Genomic DNA, 23,046 nt, shown 5'->3' on the forward strand with positions numbered 1-23,046 from the left:
TCCAGCTGTCAATTCATAGCAGGGGGATAATAGGTTCAATCCCTGGTGATGCAGCCATCTGTATCCAGGAGACCAACAGATCAGAACAGAAATTACCCTATCTCTGGGTGGGTAGGATGGCCCTCCCTCTTTTCTCCATCACTCAGCATGATATTAACCAACTCTTGTATACTTTACCACCAAGTTGCCAAATCCTTCCAAAGTCCCCTTAAACCTTCCTCCTCTACAATCACTACAACAGCTTGCCTTCCCCTGCCCCCACCACTACAATCACCAAATGCCAACATTCTGGGGCAGGCACTCAAGCCGTGATCCACTCTGAGTACTGTGCAGGAGATGCACAACAGTGAGAGATGGAGGGAGTGGGAAATAGAGAGAGAGAGAGAGAGAGAGAGAGAGAGAGAGAGAGAGAGAGAGAGAGAGAGCATGAGCGCGAGAGAGAGAGCGAGTGGATATGGTGACGTCAGGACCCCCCTTTTGAGTGTGCACGTGTGCTTTTTTGCATACTCCTCTGCTGAAACAACTGAAGCTCACGCAGCGCAGATGGATGGAGGCATGAGGGAGCAGCGGCAGAGATGTGAGACGATGAAATGATAAAATGAGTAAATGATGAAGTGAAGAGATGATGAATTGGTGAATAATGAGATGAGAAGTAATGAACAGCAAGATAGTGAACCCTGCAGCGTGAGCTTCAGCTCCGTGACAGGATCCACGACTCGCTCTTTGACGCTCCGTTACTCTCCCATTCCCAGCGGCAGCTTGCGCACGGAGCGATGAGCCCGAGATTCCTCTGAGAGCAAGTTTTTCGGGCTGTGCATGGACCGCTGTGAGAGTGGTGAGTGGAGAGTGTGCACGGGCATCTACAAGGAAAATATCATTACACAAAGTTCAGAGTAAGGAGGTGACATGATGATAATCATAACAATAAACCCAGTTATTAACCTTATTAAAACTTATTTAATCAATATTAATATTCCTCTGGTAACTGTAATATCACATATACAATTTTGATATTACAATTATAGTAGATCATTATTATTGCTGTTTTATTTCTTGCTGTTGTCCTCATTGTTATCCAATAAAACTGATTAATAAGAGAAATTATCAGCAAATATTATATATATGAACCATCACTAATAATAATGATATGATTATTAATAATAACAATAGTAGTAAAAACTAACAGCAAAAAATGGTGTATGATATTCCATATCCAGTGAAACTCATATGAACATATAAAGTATTCATATAATAAAATGGCATCTCAGTGGTTGTAGAAGTAATATCAGTAGAATTAGGTGTATTACTATCAGCAGTAATAGTATAATAAGTAGTAATATCAGTAGTAGTATGAGTCTAAGTAAATATAGTAGTAGTTGTAATATCAGTCTTAATAATAACTGTAGTAGTAATATAAGTAGAAATTGAAGTATTAATAGTCCTTGTAATAGTATTAGTAGTAACAGTCTCAGTAATAGCAGTAATATCTGTAGTAATGTCATTATTACTAATGAAATTATTGTAATATGAACAGTTGTATCAGTAATATAATTTGCAGTAATATTAATTAGTAGTACTAATATTAACAGTAAAAACAATAGTAACATTAACAGAGTAGTAGCAATAAACGCAGCAGTATCAGTACTAATAAAATGTAGTAATATTAGCTCTAGCAGTTGCAATAATAACAGTAGGAGAGACAATATATTTCTATAATGCTAATTATATTAAATTATCTTTATACTCATGGTGTGATTTCATTCAGGATTCTATGGTTATCTATCTATCTATCTATCTATCTTACTGCTGCTGTAAATAGACTAATCTATATCTATATCTAATTATATCTCATTATAATTAATTATCCTCCATTGTCAGGACTTTCATGCTTCTCTCTCTCTCTCTCTCTCTCTCTCTCTCTCTCTCTCTCTCTCTCTCTCTCTCTCTCTACAGAGTTGAAGTTTTAGCGCCCTCTATCCGCGCGCTGATACACTCATGTCAAAGTTTGGACAAAGTGTTTTTTTTTTTTAAGGTCTAAATCAAAAACTAGTAACAAACGCAAATATTACACTTTTAATATTATATATCAACAAGCGATCTGATTTAGTTTCAGGTATTTTGCTTTGAGTTTAATCCACTGTTTATTATTAGTATTATTATTATTATGTTTCTAAACTCCAGTGCTCCTGTCCTCACCCCGGTGTGTCAATGCAAATGCTTGGGCACACCATGGTCCAATGACTGTGTGTTAATTTCGAAAATAATGTCATTGAAGACCCACACTTTTATGAAATTCATACACATATTATAAAGATAATAAAACCATAAAAAGTAAAAATAATTTTTTTTTATTTGCAAATGTATTATTTATTTAAGTTTTTTTCAGTGCGTGTGGATCTACTATACAACTAGTCCTCACCTCTATCTCCACACATCCCTCAACGCCTCGCTCACAGTTCAAAGGCCCTGTCCCGCGACCTGTCATGAACGTTTCCTTAGATTTGTGATGTAAGAACTCCTGACGGTCTGGAAATTTTTTTTTTAACTTTCTTTGCAATAATTTCCCTCCGGATTTATCTGCTAACGTATAAACCATAAAGCTTGCAAAACACGGGATTTCCACAGGAGATTGTCTTTAAAAGTGTTCCATGTAGAATGTGTATTCACATTTTTTCACATAAATCCAACAAAATGTGAACTTAAATGTACAGACCTTTTTCTAGCCCCCTATTTGCGAACAGCCTACCTGTCCTCGGCTGAGGTGAGGGGCTAAATGTTGCGCTAGTTCGTAGTTTAACTCAGGAGGTTTTCGTTAGTTTTCCTTTTCAACATTGTGTAGAGAACTCATCTACACAACATTTCTGTTTTTAAATGGATGTGATATCTTAGCTCTGGGCCGTATTTTGCGTAGTTTCATTCAAAAATCACCGGTTTATTCCTTTTTTTCCCTCTTTTCTGTCGAGTTCAGAAAATCCCTGAGAAGAGAACATAAATATCCCTCCGCGTTTGTAACGGCTCATTCCAGGGGGAAGTAGGTCCGGGATATGTGCGGAAGGATTTTGAGAGCGAGTGGGGGCGAAACAGAGAGAGAGAGAGAGAGAGAGAGAGAGAGAGGCTCGCGCTGGTTCTGTGTGCTTAGTTGGTTGAGTGTGTGCGAGCGGAAGGTACGATGCAGAAATGTGGATCTTATAAATCACGAAAAATCCCTCCATACTCGGGACAGTAAAGCTGGAAGAGGTACGAAATAGCGTTTGGTTTTATATTATATTTTTCCCTTTGTGTTAACACAGTTTGTAACGACTTTAAAGTAAATATTTAGTGGAACTGTTTTTCAAGCGCGAGCTCCGTTGCTTTTGTATTAAGGTTTAGGATTTGGCTAACCGTAACTTTTATTCACAATTAAATAAACAGCATACGACATTGGAAACTGATAGCTCTGTATTAATATGCATTTCCAATGTGTTGTTCTTAGTTTAAATGAGATCCAGGTTGTTTCCCAGCGAGTTTATTGTCGGTTCGTGCGCGTACCCCCATGCATCTGGCTTGCGAGAGCGAGGGGGATGGGGAGGGCACAGCTTTTGTTGCCACATTTTTGTTTCAAAGTTAATGTGCGTGCGAAGACAGATGTTTGTACTGACTGCATGCTTCGTATTAAGCTAGCGATGCTGTGCGACGTGGTGGACAAAGAACAGTAAGTGTTGGGACACCTGGAGAAAGTTTTAGAAGCTGAAACCCTCTGGTGCCGTGTGGTGGTGGTGTGATAAAGCATGATTCCCCGGAGGATATGTAAATTGCTCAGATTGCACAGAGGAGATAATGAAGAGGTAGACTAATCTAATTGCCACATGCTGGCTTTACCAAATATCCTAGTAACCCAGAGGGTGCAAGAAATCATCTCTGTGTATACTCCATTCTCGTTTAGACTGAACTGAATTGATTTGCTATGTATGGTTTCTCTAAACTGGTTTGCCTTCTATAGACATTTGGATTTTATTGGTCACCTGCTTAATAATGGAGTCCAAATAAGGAATGGATGATAAGGCTAAATTATCATATCGTGATATTTAAATACATATCATGATGTAATAATAGTGCTGCATTAAAATTAGGACATGATGTCATTAATAAACAAAGTAATACAAAGAAATATCACTCCTTTTGCATGTGGTTAAATGTGAATAAGTAAGAGAAGGTATGAGTGAGTAAGTTACCTGCTCCAGTAACTGCTTCACATCTAAGAACACAACAATACAAGCATTTTATTTCCGAGTTTCACTCACAGTATGGCACTATGTCCAGTTAAGCAGGACTAATAACACTCACTTTGGACCCGCTAGTCAAAACCACCTCGATTGCTGAAGGGATTTGGGCTAGTCGCTATACGATTGTTCACAGTGGTGTTTTTTGGAAGCAACCACCTGAAGGATTTTAAAAGCTATATCAAATTTGTTTTGTGGTAGTTATAAAGTTACAGGTTTTGGACTTAAATCTGTTCACAGCATGAAGGTTCTTGTAACCCTATATTCAAACTCACAGGCGACATGTTGCTTATGTAGCTCCAAGTTTGACAGAAGCTGGCCAAACTTTGGAACCTGTGTCTATGAATGGTTCAAAGAATTTCTTGCAGCCAATCGTTTAGAATGCCGCTTTAATTCATCATAACTAATTTGCATAAAGTAGAGAAAATCTCAACTTGATTTGTTGCTGTGTCACTTGCTGCTTTGTCTCCTGCTAGTGTGAACGCATGGTAAGGCATCACAAGGCAAACTAGTCCCCCATCGCTCTTTACTCTGTGACATGGTTGTGTTTGTGTAGTGGTTATTGTGATTCTTGGTTCCTATCACCACCACTAAAGAAAAATGTAAACTCTCCTATAATGAACCGCTTTAGCTCAAGCCCGCTCCTAATGATCGCAAAGTCTCAATTATGCAGAAATCTGGAATTCCCCCTTTAATGTACTGGTGTACCTTGGTTGCAGTCTGCAGATATAAATGTAATGGGAATCTGAATGTGTAAAATGGGTTGATGTAATTGAATTTATGGAGGCAGAGCTCATTTGTTTCTTTGTAATGGCTTTGAACCTGTATCTCTGGGGAGCATGGTGTTCCAAGCTAAACAAGGTCTGCAGATTAAGGCTCGCAGAAAAGCTTATACCTACCGTGGCTGGAGGAATGTGTATATTTGTGTATATCTAAGATGAATGAGCCCATCCTCCCTGGGTTCACTAATGGTAATCGCTCACACTGTGTTCTGTTAAGACTAGCGAGACTGGAACTGCAGACAGGGAGGAAAACAGTCACTCAGCTCAATGCTACACTAATCATATCTGCTCCTCCATGCTGCATCTGCTGTTAACATTCACTGTTTTTATTGGCATGCTTTATGAATGCCAAACAATTGATTTTACAACATGTAATGATCACTGAATATTCTTAAACCAATTATATATATATATATATATATATATATATATATATATATATATATATATGCATTTCTCATCCATCTTCTGCATTCTCTCGACAGGTGGTCTGGTGAAGAACGTCCTGTGACCATGCAGATCCAGGCAACCCCACTGCTGCTGGTGCAGCTGCTTCTCCTGTGTGGCTACACATGGAACCAAGGGCTGGACACCACACCCCTCCCACACTTCACCCATTCTTCTTACAATGCAACCATCTTTGAAAACTCTGCTGCTAAGACCTATCTGGAAAGCCCTGTTAAAATGGGCATCTACATTGTGGACCCCTCTTGGGAAATACGGTACAAAATTGTGGCGGGCGACAACGAGAACCTTTTCAAAGCCGAGGAATACCAGTTGGGAGACTTTAGCTTTTTGCGAATAAGGACCAAAGGAGGCAGCAGTGCCATTCTGAATCGGGAAGTGCGAGACCACTATTTGCTCACTGTCAAAGCTGTTGAAAGGAACTCGAACGCAGAGGGCCGGACACGGGTTAGGGTTCAGGTACTAGACACCAATGATCTCCGGCCTCTCTTTTCCCCTACTTCCTACAGCATTTCCCTGCCGGAGAACACAGCTATACGCACAAGCATTGCCAAGGTCACAGCGACAGATGCTGATATCGGTACAAATGGAGAGTACTACTACAGCTTCAGAGAGTGGACCGAAATGTTTGCGGTCCATCCCACGAGCGGTGTGGTTACACTTACTGGAAAACTTGATTATGCTGCAACAAAGCAGTACGATTTTGAGATTTTGGCGGTAGATCGAGGGATGAAGCTGTACGGGAGCAGTGGGTTTAGTAGTATGGCTAAACTTACAGTACGAGTAGAGCAGGCTAATGAACATGCTCCAGTCATCACTGCTGTTACATTAGCACCGTCAGATACTGACAAGGACCCAACTTACGCTGTAGTGACCGTAGAGGATGATGACCAGGGTGCTAATGGTGAGATAGCATCGTTGAGTGTAGTAGCAGGAGACCCTTTACAGCAGTTTAGAGCAATGAGGACTAGTCCTGGTAGTAAGGAATACAAAATTAAAGCAGTTAAGGAAGTAGATTGGGACAGCCAACCTTTTGGTTACAACCTCACTCTGCAAGCGAAAGACAAAGGCAGCCCACCCCAGTTTTCTTCTGCTAAAGTCATTCATATCACATCCCCAAAGTTTAAAGTAGGGCCTCCGAAATTCAAACAATCCATTTACAGGGTGAATGTAAGTGAGTTTGCTCCACTGCACACACCTGTTGTGATGGTCACAGCTGTGCCAAAATATCCTCAATTAAAATATGTCTTTAAACAAAAATTAGAAAAGAATCACTTTGCAATCAATCCAGACACTGGCTTAATCACAACAGCTGGGCCCATTCATGCTGATATCTTCCCCCGTTATGAACTAGATGTTATTACCAGTGACAGAAAAGTAGCCACTAAAGTTATCATTGATGTAATTGATGTGAATAACAATGCCCCAGAGTTTGAGCATTCAACATACAAAGCCAGTGTTGATGAAAACATGCCTGTAGGAACAAGTGTGCTAAGAGTAAAAGCCACTGATTTAGACAGTGGAGAGAATGGCTATGTCACATATAGCATAGCTAATATAAATCCCCAGCCTTTTGTTATTGATTATTTTTCTGGTGTTATTAGTACCTCAGAACAGCTAGATTATGAATTGATGCCAAGAATTTATAATTTGCGCGTGCGAGCATCAGATTGGGGTGAACCGTATCGGCGTGAAGTAGAGACACAGGTTATGATCACCCTAAGCAATTTGAATGACAACAAGCCCCTCTTTGAAAATGTGGACTGTGAGGTGACCATTCCTAGAGATCATGGCACGGGAGAACAGATTACAACTGTGTCAGCCATTGATGCTGATGAGCTTCAGCTGGTCCGGTATGTGATAAAAGCTGGCAATGACTTGAATCTGTTTGAATTAAACCCTAACTCAGGTGTGCTGTCTCTGAAACAGACACTTAGTGAGGGTGAAGCAGCAAAGTTGTCCTTTCACAGCTTGCAAATCACAGCTAGTGACGGAGAACATGAGACTCTACCAATGTTCTTGAACATAACTGTTATCACAGCACGTAAACCTGTTCAGGTTAAATGTGTTGACACAGGTGTAGCCACTATGCTGGCGGAAAAGCTGCTGCAAGGCAGCAAGATCCACACCCAGCTTGAACCCGATGAGAACTTTTTAGACATACATGCTGTCAACCGCTTTGCACCACAGTTCGCGGACTTCTTCCCCAGCGTTGTTGAGGTCAAGGAAGACCTGCCAGTTGGGGCTCGGATTGTGCATTTGAGCGCTTCAGACTCAGACAGTGGTTTCAATGGAAAACTAGTCTATGTTATATCAGGAGGTGACATGGAAAGTCGATTTGTTATTGATATGAATGATGGCTGGCTGAAGGTGTATGCACCACTTGACAGAGAAACAACTGATCACTATACACTCAACCTTACTGTGTACGATCTTGGACTACCTCAAAAGTCGTCATCGCGCCTGCTGGATGTCAAGGTTACTGACGCGAATGATAACAGTCCACAGTTTCTGCAAGAATCATATTCAGTGGAAATAAGTGAGAATACAGCTATTGGCACTGAGATCATCCAAGTAGAGGCTAAAGACAAAGATTTGGGAGATAATGGTGTTATCAGGTACTCAATATTGGCAGACACTGATCAGTTTGCCATTGATGAGGAGACTGGAGTTGTAACGGTCAAAAAGCCATTAGATCGTGAAGTTCAGCCTAGCTTTGTTCTCAGGATAGCAGCCCGTGACAAGGCTACTGTTGAACCTCAACTAGTATCTACTGTGTCACTTAAAATCACACTGGAAGATGTCAATGACAACCCCCCAAAATTCATCCCTCCCAGTTATCGAATAAAGGTCCGTGAGGATCTCCCAATCGGTACTGTAATCATGTGGTTGGAAGCTCACGACCCTGATGTTGGACCATCAAGCCAGGTACGATACAGTCTCGTGGACAATGGTGAAGGAAAATTTGAAGTGGACAAAGTCAGTGGTGCAGTGAGAATTGTGCAAAATCTGGATTATGAGAAAAAGCAAGTCTACAACCTTGTTGCGAAGGCCAAGGACAAAGGCAAACCGATTTCTCTGTCCTCAACTTGTCACATTGAGGTGGAGGTAGTGGATGTGAATGAGAACCTGTACCGTCCGTGGTTCCCATCGTTCGTGGATAAGGGATTTATCAAAGAGGACGTGCCAATTGGAACATCAGTCATGAAAGTCACAGCTCAAGATGAGGACAGAGGTAGAGACGGGGAGATCCGCTATTCAATTAGGGATGGATCTGGTCTGGGGATCTTCGCCATTGATGACGAAACTGGTAGGTTTGCTTTGCTTTGAGATACTGTTATTTCTCATGTGCTCAGGTCTAGTTGGAAGGTAGAATGTGGAAAGTAGGAATGAGTGATTCTTTATTTTGTCTAGCCATGAATATTTAATGGAACAATTCATTTCTGCATGAATCTGAGTGGTGATTCCCAGATTGTTCAGTTGTGATATTGCCAAGATTGGAGAGACTGGAATTTTTTCCTTTATATTGTTGGTTCAGGTGCAAATACAGGTTGATGTTGGTGGAGGAAATTTGTTGAGCAGCATCCCTTGGTTTCTCCATGTAAGGAGGCAGAATTGATGGCAGGAGCAGATGGAGCAGCTGTCTCTCCGACATGCTATAAACATTCCAAGCTAGTTGCCTTGGTTTTAAGAGGATTGCTGTGCACTTCCCCCTGCTTTCTTCTCATCTCAGCCCTCTCCCTCAAAATGCTTCAACCCACCTACATTTTTCCTTCAACTTTTTTATTTCATTTGCTTCTCTATACTGCGCACATTTTCAAACAATACATATGGTGTAGGTATCTGGGCCAACAACTTGTTGCTGCACTCTCTGAAAGTTTGTGCAAAAGAACTTGTGCTGTTTGGACTGAAAACCATTTCTGTGGTAAAAGTCAAGATCTGGCCTCATTACCAACACACAAAGAAAGTATTAATACCTATTTTAGCTGGACACAGACTCTGCAAGCACCTGTGCCAAAAAAAGATTGGAATTCCAATGGTCGCTTGACTGCCCACCCAGTCTCCCTAGATTCATGTTCACCACATGCAGCCAGCACTCTTCTTTAATATGTAGTGAATTTCTAATTTGCAGCTAATGTGGGCTTCTGCCTTCTTCTGAAAGTGTATTTCTGTACCCTGGCATGCATAATTAATGTACAAATGGGTCAGTGAAAATGCAATACATTAAACATAAGCTTTTTAGCATGCATGCAGTCCATGGTCCAGATTTTTGAAGAATACCATTTGTTTAAAAAAAGAGAAAGTTTATTCCAAGCTCATTCTAAGAAAAAGTGGAAATTATAATTAAGCATTCATTTAGTTGAAGGTGGTGCATGGCACTTTATTAAGGTGGATAAATTAGCTGTGGCTCTTAGGCACCCCTGTAGGGAAATCTTAATTTCTGCAGTGGTAAATTTAGCATGACAGGACGCGCTGGAGTGGGGCTCTTCCCCTACAAAACCATCTGCCTGTCATTGTGTTCCCACCAGTATTATGGAGATTGCCTCACTGCCTCATTCAACTGATGGGACATTATTGATTATTTGCACCTCTTTTGTTCAGGGTTTGCAGGGGGGAGTTTTTAAACTGGGTGCACAACAGCAAGACAGGGAGAAGAATGAAGCAACTTGTGCAAAATATTTGTTTGATCCAATAAAATACACAAATGAGCTTGGTATAAATTTGGGTGCAATGCCAGTCCACAAAGGCATGGTTAAGCTTGTCTGGAACGTTAACTCTGTTATAGTCCAGCATTGTTTGGGGTCTTTAACCAGTGCCAAGTTCTTTCTGCCAGACCTGCAGATCTCCACCAAAGATTGTCAAGTGGAGATTACAAAATGGGCAATTTCATTTCATCCAGTAAATGATTTCTAAATTATTTCTCAAATGCTAAGTGTTTAATAGTGTGGAAGAAATCCACATGAACATTTTGGGTCATATGTTTTGTAATAGATGTCTTCAGATCAAGAATTCCATTTTTTTTTCAAATATGAAATGGGTTTAAAGGGAAATGCTTCATTAGTTAAACAGACTGACTAAGATTATCCTTTATAGTGGTAGGCATAGGAAACAGGGATTTTGATGTCCGCATTGCAAATAAAGTAATTGTATTTACTGTTCACATTCATCAATGAATCTACACATCTTCTAGATGGTAAATTGTTCATGTATTTTTATGGGGCGGCTGATTTTTCTAAGCATGTACTTCTACACTGCAAATACGTTGGTGGAAATACAATTTGGGCCACATTTTAGTCAAATATTTTTTACAATGGAACATTGTGTTAGTTATTTTGGTCAAAGCAGGTTTATTTTTAACCATATCATATCATCAGTTTGCTGTATTCAGAATTATAATCTTAGGTCTAGTCAGAGTTTGGTCCATGACGAACTTAGTTCCGTAACTGATATTTTCCTGTACTGTGCCGACAAGTGCTCAACTTAGTGGGCGATCCCTGGCACTCTCAACTTGATATATTTAGCTGAGTGTGACACTCTAGGAGTAGTCTGGCCGGCACCACCTTTAACCCCAAAAGATGCAGGTCACCAGGATCACCTGACCTGCTCTTCCACCCTCTGTGACCTCAGTGATCTATGGGCACTGTCTGGGTTTGGGTTGTTCTTACATTGAAGCTGCATTGTTCTGGATCACAGCCAGGGCTAGTGGCAAAGTAAATATGCCTGAGGTCAGAGCGGTTCCCTGTGCAACTGAGATTAGACAGTTGGGGTCTGCACTGGAGGGGCTTTGAATGGTTGGGGAAGGGCTAAAGTTACCACGAGTGGCCTAGAGATTACATTTCAAACAAGGAATCAATCTCAGTGCACAAGCTGAATGGGTAGTGCCTCAGAATGTGTCCTTTATGTTGTGATATTAGCAGCAAAATATAATATATGTAGCATCAAGTGGAACAGATCTGTGAATAAATAAATCATTAAAAAATAACTATGGCAGCTGTTTACCGTACTTTAGGTGTAAGAAGTCAGCTAGTCAAGGAGTCACATTTAATATATTTTCAGAGAATTTAGTGAAAGCTTTCTCTTTCACTCTGGGGTCTCTGGAGAGAGAGAGTCATTTGACATACAGCACAGCACTGTTTTGTTATTGCAAACTGACAGAATTAAAACCCCAGAACTGCTTTAAAAGTCACTTAAAATGGGTCATTAAAATGGGAGCAAACTTGTAAACATGCTATCCAGTACTGCTTTTTTCTTAAAGATGGCGTAAATGCCATAGGCTGCTCAAGCTTATATGTGTCAGCAGGTTTTTAACCAAATGGGTCTGCTAAAACATTAACCAAACAAGTAATAATTTTACAGTTTTCTGTTTTATCTGGAAAAATGTTGTGAGTCTTAAGATTTGGAGTTAGGAGTGTAGTTAATATTTAGAGGTGAAATGATATGCTCAAAGTCATTTATTTTATAGTCATGATATTTGAAACTAAAATTGGAAAACTTAGATGTGTATAGAGATATAAAGATGTCCAAATATGACATTTTTAAAAATATGTTTTAAAAATATTATGTGATAATTTATGTGATAATAAAAAAAGAATCATAGATTTAAATGTGTCTATTGTAACAAGTCTGCCACATAATAAAAACCCCTAGTGATGTCTTAAAGTATGAAACGAAAGTGAAGACATGCTCACAGAGCTTAGTTGTACGCAATCACAGGTTAGCATACATTCTTACCTAGGACAGGGAAAGGTTTTATTTTCAGAAATATTAACTTTTTCAGGCAGATGCTGAATGCTCACAATTGTCATCGTTCATTGATATTCTCCTAAGAATGTTTTTATACTTGTTCTTAAGAAAGATCTTTAAAAAATCCAGAGTCATCACATTTTCTTAAACCGCAGAATTGTTCACTGCTGTGTTCTTATAATGATGAATTCTATTGTCCTCTTAAATTTAAAGTGCCTAATTGTTCCATCCTAATTAACATAGGTATATGCCTGCTAATCTCCATAAAATTCATGGAACTGCAGGACATTAACACCAAATGACATTATTTAGCAGTGTCAGAACTGGACAAAACTCACACCGACAATTATGCATGGGATGTAATAACTTGTTCAGTGAACACGATCGGGAGAAGAGTACAAAAGTGATAAAATAAGAGGCAAATATTATAAGAGATAAATATCTTTATTGGTATTGTAATATTGTCATTGTGTTCAACTGTAGAACTGAAGAAATTACATTAACCATTTTTTAAAATTTTCTCATTAACATTTATTTTTCACAAACATGCCAGAAATCAAATATCAACCAAGAAAATATTGGTGAATGTCAGAATCTACATTAAACTGCATAAATGGGTTTTAAAAAGAAAAACCTTGGTAAGAACTGTTGATCAATGAGAATGATTGCTGACTTATGCAAACTGAAGAAACTTGACCAGGATGTATTTTTACAGTGTGTTCTTTGGTGGATCCAAGATCCCCACCTGAATGTGCTTAATGTCCCACTTAAAAAGTGATTTCCTAATATGTCCCTTTTAAGATTTAACAAGTTTACTGCTATCTTTTACCATTTTTTGTTTTATCATTTATTTCTATAGGTAGATATCTAAAATACAAGTACTTTGCTAAGCTAGATAAAGCAGCAGCCATCTTGACAGATGAGTCTTTCGCCATGTCCGAAACTGCCCTCTTCGCTATATATTTGGTTCCACCATTTTGCACGACTGTCCGAAAACCTAGTGCAGAATTTTCAGTGCACTCAAACAATGCCACGATGCACCCCAAAGGTTAGTGTACAACCCATGTACAATAGCTGACACTAGTGGATAGTAAATACTCACAATGCACTGCTTTGCAATGCACTCAGTTCCCTATATTAGCGCAGTTTAAAATGAGTAATATGGAGAATAGTGAATAGGGAGCTGTTTCAGACACAGCTTATGTTATATTCAGAAGGAAATTTGGTTCAGGCATTAAATTTTGAGGACTTTAAGAGTCTTGTACATTTTTCAGCAGTGGCTTCACTTCCAAAGACTACTCATAGTCCTGCGTGTACTTTTTATGTTTATGTCTCTGGTTTTGCCCCGACTGACAAACAGGGTTTGTGGAAGGAATGTGCCTAGACAAAACCCTGGTTCTGTTTGTCTTGTTAGCGTTAGCTTCTATAACTCCCTGTGGCTCTCTTGCTCCTCCGCTCTGGGACCTGTGGCTGTACTTTGTTTTATATTTAGCCTGCCTGTGCATGTATTTAAGGATAAAATGCCGCCCTCGAAAACCATGCAGAAGCTGGCTCATGTTTTTTGTGAGGCTGTTCCTGCGTCGGGAAAAGCGCACTAATTTGTAGTCACGCACCCGAGATAAGATTAGCCTCGCTGCGAACCCCAAATTGTTACTCCCAGATTTGGTCCCTTTTTCTTTTTCTCTTCCTGGCAGAGATTTGCCAAACGAATAAGTCTCTGGCCGAGATGTTTACCATCTCCAGATTGGACAAACACAGAGATTGCTTGGGGCCATATCGAGCCTTGGTGAGACCCCCTGTGTGCAGACCCCAGCCAATTTCAGCCCCGCTGTGCTTGTGCACCAGTTAGAGGATTGATTTTGTGTGTGCGAGAGAGAGCGCAAGAGAGAGTTAGTCTGAGAATTGATGTGTGCGTCTGGGTGTGTGTGTGTGTGTGTGTTCAGACACTGCTTCCCGAGTAATTGAGTTAATAGAGGCCTCACACACTCGCCCAGGATAAAGGGTTTCGCCGCAGATCTGATTGATGTTGCCAGAGCCACGCAATGAATCCGGCGCCTTTTACTGCTTTAATGCCCTCGTGGCAAAGGAACAAGCGAAGAGGCCGCTCCAAACCACACCTCGCAAATCACAGGGAGAAGCTGTACAAAAAAAAAAAAAAACCTAATGGCTGCAACTGCCTGGAGTCTACAGTCTACAGTATAAGCTTGCAGCATTGTAGATTTGGTAATGGTTTGGTGGAAAACTCTATTTCATTATTCTTCCAAATCACACCAAATGTGTTTGATGAGTTGAGACATGTGGTGTCTGAGGTCTGCTTTTTCAGTTATGCCCAGGAACTAAAATGATGTTGTTGCTAGAGCTAAACGTATACTTTCAATCTGAAGTATACTTTCAAGCCCCACAGCAGCATTCTCCCTCTGTCTAAACAGCCCAGTTCAGAATGGCCGTTTAGCACTTGTTCCTTTAAATGAGAATGAATTAGTCACTGTTCACCCTGACCTGAGTGTACAGCAGTGAGGAGCGAGGACCATTTTTATCTATTTTTACTCTGTCCTCTCTCTTCTCTGTTCTTGTTTTCTCAGTTTTTACTGAGTGTTCTTATTTCTCAGTGCTGGCCATGAATATTCAGTTATTTGGATATTCGTTCGTTGGGTAGGAACTTGGTTTATAATTTTGAGATTTGGATATTTGTTTTTTTAGATAAATGTGGCTATTGATAAAAGCAACCCTCCACTCCACATGTATTCAGCTATGTCAAAGTTTTGAACAAAGCCTTAAATGGCCTAACACGCTACAGCAACCTACTTACAACAAAGCATGGCAAAGCTACAGTTCATTTTGTCAGCTTTACCCCTCAAATTAGAACATCTCCACAAAGTTCTGGTTTATTTGTGTACACTCTGTGCCCTTAGTGGCACCGTGTATGCATGAGTTAGCAAACGACTCAACAAGTGGAGCCATGCTGGGAGCGGCATTGCAGCCTTAATTCTAAAGTGGGCGCTGAGCGCTGATTTTCTGAACAATAGTGCTGGCCCCAAGCATTTGGGCATTCAGATATTTGTTTGTTGGGTAGGTATATTTCTAATTTAGAAATTCAGATATTCAGTTTTTTGGATAAATGTGGCTATCGAAGGCAATGCTCCATTCAACCCACATTCAGGTTCTCCAGCAGTAAAAATACTGCCCTTCCCACTCCACCCATATTCAGGCTTATCAACATGTGCAAATGAATTCTAAAACTTAGTCATATAAACCATCCTAACAAACAAGGTGTGCCACAGTTCATTTTGTGAACTTTGTGTCTGAAATTATGTCTGTGAGCCGCAGCGCAGCCTGGAGGGAGAGATATTAAAGCAGGGGTCCGAAGTGGATATTGTTAATAGCAACAATGTATGCCACCCCACTCCCCAAATATATGAATATTCACCAAATCCCTGAAAAGGGTATCCAGGACAGCCCTACTGTCTTGCTGCATTTGATCTCGCCTTTGCGCTCTCACATAAATGTGGGCCCAGCGCTATGATTGGACAGACTCAGATGAGGGGGCAATTATAAAGTCTCTGCAGTAGATGTCAGAAACAGAGCAAAATCTGAATGGCTTGTTTTATCACAGGTTTTTTGACATGGGCAGCCCACAGAAAAATGACTGGCTGGTCTTGTTACACAGTTTGTAGTATGATAGGCTCTATATATACACATTAATGAATATGTGCACTGAACAAGTGATTCTGACATAATATTCCCATTTAAGACCAAAAAATTACTTCTAGACTTCTAGAAAGGAACAGACAGTTTTAAAGTATCTGGAGTAGCTTAACATTCATAGCATCATTTTTTTTCTCTTTTTTGGTGGGGAAGTGAGGCTATATTTCCTAAAATGAACCCCAACGTAGTTACTGGACTGTCATAAAGATCTGATTTAATAAAACTCTTAATGTGTTGACAGAACAAGAGTCTTTGATTTTTGCTCTTTCAATTTATTATTAGAAGTTTATTTAACTCTTAACAAGTTGTAAGTGTAGTTCGTAGTGTCGAGGAGGTGCAAGCGATAACAAGAGAAAGAGCTAAACTCTGTGAAAATTTTTCTGGGTTTATTTGAATGCAGAATTATGCAAATGGGCAATTTCAACTATTCATTAGAGCTGTTCTGGCAACAAGATTGTCTGACCCTCAACATGGAAGGTCATGGCATTTTCATTTTGCTAAATTAAGCGCTGTTTTGCGTTTTTGCCTGACCTCTCGCCTGCCTTTTGCAGAGGGAACTGTTTGAGCTTGGGTTATGTATCTGATTTCTGTATTTTTCCCCAGAGAGTGGTGAGTTTTCAGTCCTTGTTTTGTTCCCTTTTATTTCTTTTGCTCTGTAATTAAGTCAACTCAAACACTTAGCTGTAAGAGGAAGGGTTATGGTGCAAATAAAAGCCCTGCTGTGAAGAATGGAGGGGAGAATGGAAAGGGGCACGTGGTCCTGGGTCGCTCCTAATGGACCAGCCTCGGAAACAACCCTCTAGCATTTCAGATTGAAGGTGCTTACCCTTTTTAGTGGAGAGGATAATGTATGCGATGCCCTTTTCTCTAGCGGAGCGTCCTCTTTTGATAGAGTAGGCCTCCTGTTGTAGCTTGGAGTGTAACAGCTAAGTACCTGAAGTCAGTTGTTTATGCTTCTGGGAAATGCAACTAAAACCCTCTCACAAAACTCTAAAATTCACCCCAAAAACCCACTGATCCTGAACACCAGTGTGACCCTATCCTGCCCTTCTGCTGTGGGGGGGGGGGGAGAAAAAGAAAGAGGTAGAGCTGTTTTTCAGCGATGCCAGATAACAGAGGTATGCGACTGTTCGCTTTGCTTTTTCATGTTTGACTGCCTCTGCCCCAGCCCGGGCGAAGAAGGGGAGCATGGGAATGGGTGGGGTGGTGGTGGTGGGGGGGGGGTCTTACTGTGGGAAAGGAAAGAGAGAAAGGGAGGGAGGGAGAGAGGTTGACTTATCAAATTTGCCGCAATCCCGAAACAATGCTTCTGTTACAGGGAATAATGGTGTGTTATAGGGTACCTGAAAGTGATCAGTTTTTTGATCTCTGAATGGTAGAATCAGTAGGGCTGACCCTGAATATTGTGATATTTGTTTGTTGGGTAGAAATTCGGTTTATAATTTTGAGATTCCGATATTTGTTTATTTTTTGGATAAATGGGGCTATCAATAAAGGGCAACCCTCCACTCCACAAGTATTGAGCCTTGTCAACATAAAAGTCCTGAACAAAGACCAAAACAGCTTAACACGCTACAACAACCTACTTACAGTGAAGCATGGCAGAGCTACAGTTAAATTTGTCAGCATTACACCTCAAATTAAAACACTTCCACGAAGCTCTGGTCTATTCGTTTACACTCTGTGCCCTTAGTGGCACCGTGCATGCACGAGTTAGCGAAGGACTCAGCGAGCGGCACCATGCTGAGCCATGTTCTGTTCAATAGGGCTGACCCCAAGTATTCAGGCATTCAGATATTTGCTCATTGGTTAGGTATCTGCCTCTAATTTTGAAATTCTGATATTCAGTTTTTTTGGATAAACGTGGCTATCAATAAAGGCAATGCTCCACTTAACCCACATTCATGCTCTCCAGCAGTAAAAGCAGTGCTCTTTACCCATATTCAGGCTCATCAACATAAAAGATTTTGTGAAATGAAGCCACTCAGTCATATAAAACAACCTAACTTGTTAAAACAACACACTTACAATGAAGTGAGGTGACACCACAGTTCATTTTGTCAGCTGTGTGCCTGAAATTAGAGCACCTCCACTCAAACTGGTTAAATGGTGTATACTCAGTGCCCTTAGCTAGCAAGGTAGTTAGCAGATTAGTGAGCATAAATAGCAAGCAAAACCATGGTGAGCCACAGCGCAGCCTGGAGAGAGGGATATTAAAGCAGGTGTCGGAAGTGGATATTGTTAATGACAACTATATACACTAGGATTGGGCGGTATAGCGATAACACCGTATACCATGGTATTTATAAATGTGGATAGTAACTTAAAATGATCGGTGTCTTTAAAAGTCAGCTATAATGTTCATGTGCATTTAAAAGAGCCACAGGGAGGGGGCGCTGTGGGAGCTAAATGACTGCTGATGTCACAGTCTGAAAACAGGTGGAGAAAAGCACAAGCCTAGTAGGCAATCGCAGTTGTAAGTTTATCGCTGAGTTTGAGTTAAAAGAGAATGTAATTAAGCTGTAAACAGACATAATTCTCAGAAAATCCTCCACTCGACTTTGTGCACACAGGTATATGGCTTCATCCTCTAAATATGTGTGTTTTGAGCCTCAATTCACTGAAAAGTCTGCTGTGATGTGCTGAAACACAAGTGCCTGTTAAAGCTAGATATGCTTCTAAACAGTGTACACCGTCTTATTTCGCTCATTTTCAAACTTTTCTGTTCCTTCAGCACCAGTTGCTGAAATCTGCTCTTACAGAAAAGGGTTTTTATCATCAACACGTGTGTTGGAGTGCACTCTCGGGCTGTGTTTAGATTAATTTACTCAAATTTGTGCTCAAAGATATAAAGCTAAGTGCGGCCTGACAGAGCACCCCCCCCCACGCCCATCCCTAATATACACCACCTCAGTACCTGAATATGCAAATATTCACCAATATCTCTTCTGATGCTCAGAAGTCCTAGAAATGGTATTTGGGACAGCCCTGAGAATCAGTCATAATTTAATTTAATTAAGTCCAAAACCCATAAAAGAACTGGGATCATATACATTATTTACAGTCTGTGGCCAAATGTTTCTATTTTTGTATTTTCTATTATTCTATATTTCTCCACACTCAGAAATAAAGGTACAGTAGATGTACATTACTCTCACTAAAGGTACAAAGAGTGTAAATGTACTTGTAAAGGTACAAAAGTGTTTAAAAGTCCAGTTACATTACATTCTCTTCTCCAGAAAGAGTTGGATATTTGTAAGTTTTCGTTATAGAACTGTGTCAAAAAAAACCAAAGAAACAAACAAACAAAAAAAAACATAATAAAAGTCCGGGAGATTAAGCTGAGTGTATGAAATCAACACCCTTTTTTAAATCTACTAATTGTTTGTTCTTCTGTTAAAAATCTAATTATAATAGAATAAGGTACAATTTTGTTCCCTAACTAAAGGTGCAACCACAGAGACAGCAAAAAGTACCATCACAGTGACACATTTTCTGACAGTGCAGAACTAAGGGGTGTTAATCAGAAATATGCCCCCTGGTTGCTTTAGTAACACTTTTCTCACAGTGTTTTTTTGGGACACTTCTGTGAGGATTTTATGTCATTCAGCTGCATAAACATTTCTGAGGTTGAATAATGATTTTGAATTATTCCTTCTGGATAACAAAGGCATTGTATAGGAGCTCCTATACCCTGGAGAACAGTTTCTCACAGTTCCACTGCTACACAACTCACATTTTAACATTGTGTCCAAAGTGTCTGCACCTTAAGGAAGCTGATTTCAATACCAGCACGGTATGTTCACTTTTTTTTGAAGGAGAAGTGAATAGAATAAATAAAGTACCTTTCTTGGCTTCTGGGACTGCTACCTTTGCCCTGTTCCTTATTTGTTTTTCCTATACCCCCACACAGTCTGCACACCCCAGTCCATCTCTTGGAGAGTTATTCCTCCATGTTATTTTTTTCCCCAAATAGCCATGTGACCGACTCCACTGAGTCTCTGCTTAGCTCATGTTGCTCAGGCGACGGAGCTCAGGAATGTGAAGGGTGCAGGAGTTGATTGCAGGGCGCCAAATGAAAAGCACACTTTTCCTTGTTAAAATCTGTAGATTTTAGGAGTTGGGTTTTAAGGTACCTTGCTCACATGCTGCATCCCACTACTCTTTCACATGGTAATGTGCGCTAACAAGGGCCAATCGTGTTGATATGAATGTGTGTGAGAGTTCATTAAAGCAACAAAAAGAAGAGTTCTGTGCCAAAGTCTAAAAGGCAGTCTGTTTAAACCTGCTGGTTTGTTCGTGTTCAAGAATATTTTCCGGAAATATGACTAGCTAACTCTTAAATTGATGTCAACAGTGCCTCTGCAGCCTTTGAGCTCATCGTGTTTTGAAGCAAAAGCAAGTTCAGTGAAACTTTTTTTTTTGTGGAGTTATGCATATTTTTATTCAAACATATCCTCTGCTAATTTGACTAGCTAGCTTTTAACTATGATGTCCACAGTTTTTTCTTTGGGGACTGTGGGTTTAAACCTGTTTGAAAAGGTTTGGAGAGCTGCAGGATTTAAGATCTTATTTTAGGAAATTTTAGGAACTCCAAACACAAGGCATCCATGTAAATTATGCTCAATCCTAGTTTCTGCTAACATGACTAGCTAGCTGTTACATTTATTTCCACATTCCCTCTTCAGTCAAATAATGGCTAACTGCAGGAAAGGAGTGTGGGAAATTAAGTGGAGCATTTCAGAGATTTTTACGGCTTCTAATTCATCCAGTCCAACCCTGTATATATTTTCAACCCTATTATCCACTAATCTAACTAGCTAACTCTTAAATTGATATCCATTATCCTTCTACAGTCTATGAAATGCTAACTGAAGGAAAATAAGTTTTGTACCTGAAAAAAGGCATTGGACAGAGCTGCATATTTTTGGGTGTTTCCCTGTGCCAAAGTCTATTTCTTGCTTGCTAATCTAACTAGCTACCTTGAAAATAGATATCCACAAGCTGTCTTAGGCCATGGTTGAGTGCAATGGCAAGATGGCATCGCTTACTGTTTGAGCTTATTCAGCTCCTTTTTAATGTCACTGTCTCAAAACCATAACGAGAATCAAAAGTGAAGTGAGCGACATTGGATGTAAACATGGCGGTCTTCTGCGCTAACTGCCGGTGCAGGACAGAGCAGTGTGATGCATCTCTTCTCAAAGTGTATGTGACTGTGCATCAAAGCTAACTGGCAGGCAACCGAGGATGAGGCAGAACTTTCCCCCTGGAAGCCAAATTGATCTGAAATGAAGATAAATGCTATTTATTTCACAGTCCAGACTCTTTTGTGTAGGTTGATCAAAGCTGTAATCATCAAACATAGCATAAAAGCATTAACTCTTAGTCTGGAATGAACTGTCATAATGGTTGATATGGAAAAAAAACTGCCTTGATATCTTGGCAAATTCGTAGAGCCGTTCCCCTACTCAGGATGCATTCAATTTGGCTTGTCTTGGAGCGTCACAATAGTGCCGGTGTTTGCTGGCAGGGGCTCCATGCAGCTGGCCTCCAGACAAGGGATAAGTGCACACTGGTGTTTGTTGTAATGACGTATAAAAGATGTAATTAGCAGCCGAGTGTAGAGTCTAAACATCTGGCTTTTGAACCGGGTGGCTTTCCTATTCCCTGTGTTTTACTGCTGTGCCACCCTCCACCCTGCCACATTTAAAAAACTCCCTTTGATCCCCTCCTTGCAGAAATACTCCCAAGGAGCACTGGCTTATAAATAGAAGAGAGAGTGAGTGAGAAAGTGCAAGACAGAGAGAGAGAGAGAGAGAAAGGGAAGAGAAAAAATGTTGGACTCTTAAAATGTCAACTCAAACGGCCCTTTGAAACACACTCCCTCGCTTCTTGGTCTTATCAGCCTTGCAGAGAGAGCACTGAAAAAGGCGCTTTAGCACACAGTGCCACTCTTAACGCTATGGCCTCGCAGATATGCCTCGCGGCCGTGTGTCACCGGCCAGTTATTTCATGCCTCATAAAAATGTTGTGATAGCAGAAGACAAGCGGTTGTTATCGGAGGACAGGGTCCAGAGGCTGGGGCCAGATTCAAGCCTAAAATAATCCAAGCGAATAGCGGCTGCTTGGGACAATATGCCATGTCTGGGCAAGTCCCAATAGAGCCTCTCGACTGGAAGTAACCGGCTAAAGTTGGCGGAAGAAACAGCAGGATGAAAAGGCAGCTTTCCACCAGGCATGTTCTAATTGCATCACTCCTCTTCATTCATTGAAGAACTTCCTCTCCCAATTCCCAATTTTCCACACTAGTCTCTGTGATTTTCGTCAGTCAAGGACTCTGTATATTCATGGATTCCCTGTTGTCCTATGTGCACTATATGTCTATAAGTTAGACCCACCATAAAGTGAGTGAATTAAATTCTTTTAACTAGCAACTGTTGTGGACACAGTTTATAAATTCTCCATAGGTAAATATTAAGTACTATGGGAGTCTCTACAACAGCATGTGAGCCTAAGGTCATTATTAGAGGGGGGTGGTATAGCGACTCAGTAGAAGTGAAGGGGACAAACTTCATATTTATACCCTAAATTGGATATGCAGATGTTCAAAAACTATTGGCACTCTAGGGTTCCAGGATTTTTTATCCATTAATGCCCTTTTTGGGGATATGTTTTACTTCTCCCACCATTTCACTTTTTCCCTCTCTTATCATGATAAGATGAGCAGCGATATGTGGAACGAGACACAGTTCTATATTGTTAAGTCTGAGAATCAAGTCTGTTTTTCCACCCTTGGTTTTTCCCCTGTTTTCCCCTGGGTCCTGCGATTTCTGGGGCTCTTAGACTTTTAGCAGTGCTGGCTGTGTACAGAAGGCCCAGCGAAGCGTGGAGAAGCTGGGGTTGACTCCAGAGGCTCGCCATCCCATAATCACCCATGCAGGATATTCTCCAGATAAGGTGGCTTTTGTGCGAAGTGCATATTTGTTAAAGTCATCAGGCACTGGCCTGATAACCGCTTCCTCAATCCACACTTGAGTGCTGATAACCTCAGCAGTGCCGGATGGGATTCATACAATAGGGTTAGCAGGTTG

The 23,046-nt window shown here is 40.5% G+C and overlaps 1 protein-coding gene across 8 annotated transcripts in view; it reads left to right on the forward strand.

Moving 5' to 3' along the window:
* The first annotated feature begins 467 nt into the window (after positions 1-467).
* Positions 468-23,046, forward strand: part of fat1a (FAT atypical cadherin 1a) — a 105,497-nt gene continuing 82,918 nt past the window's right edge. For 7 of the 8 annotated variants that reach the window (XR_010800288.1, XR_010800287.1, XM_066659800.1 and 4 more), the window contains exons 1-2: positions 3,138-3,237; positions 5,527-8,816. Coding sequence is in view for 6 of the 8 variants with exons in the window: in XM_066659800.1 (XP_066515897.1) it covers positions 5,555-8,816 (3,262 nt within the window). In the remaining 2 variants the exon portion in view is untranslated. Of the gene's footprint in view, positions 836-3,137; positions 3,238-5,526; positions 8,817-23,046 lie in introns of those variants that run through there. The other variant, XM_066659801.1, reaches the window with a different exon arrangement.

Source organism: Hoplias malabaricus, chromosome 2, assembly GCF_029633855.1.
Source record: "Hoplias malabaricus isolate fHopMal1 chromosome 2, fHopMal1.hap1, whole genome shotgun sequence".
NCBI classification, from domain to species: domain Eukaryota; kingdom Metazoa; phylum Chordata; class Actinopteri; order Characiformes; family Erythrinidae; genus Hoplias; species Hoplias malabaricus.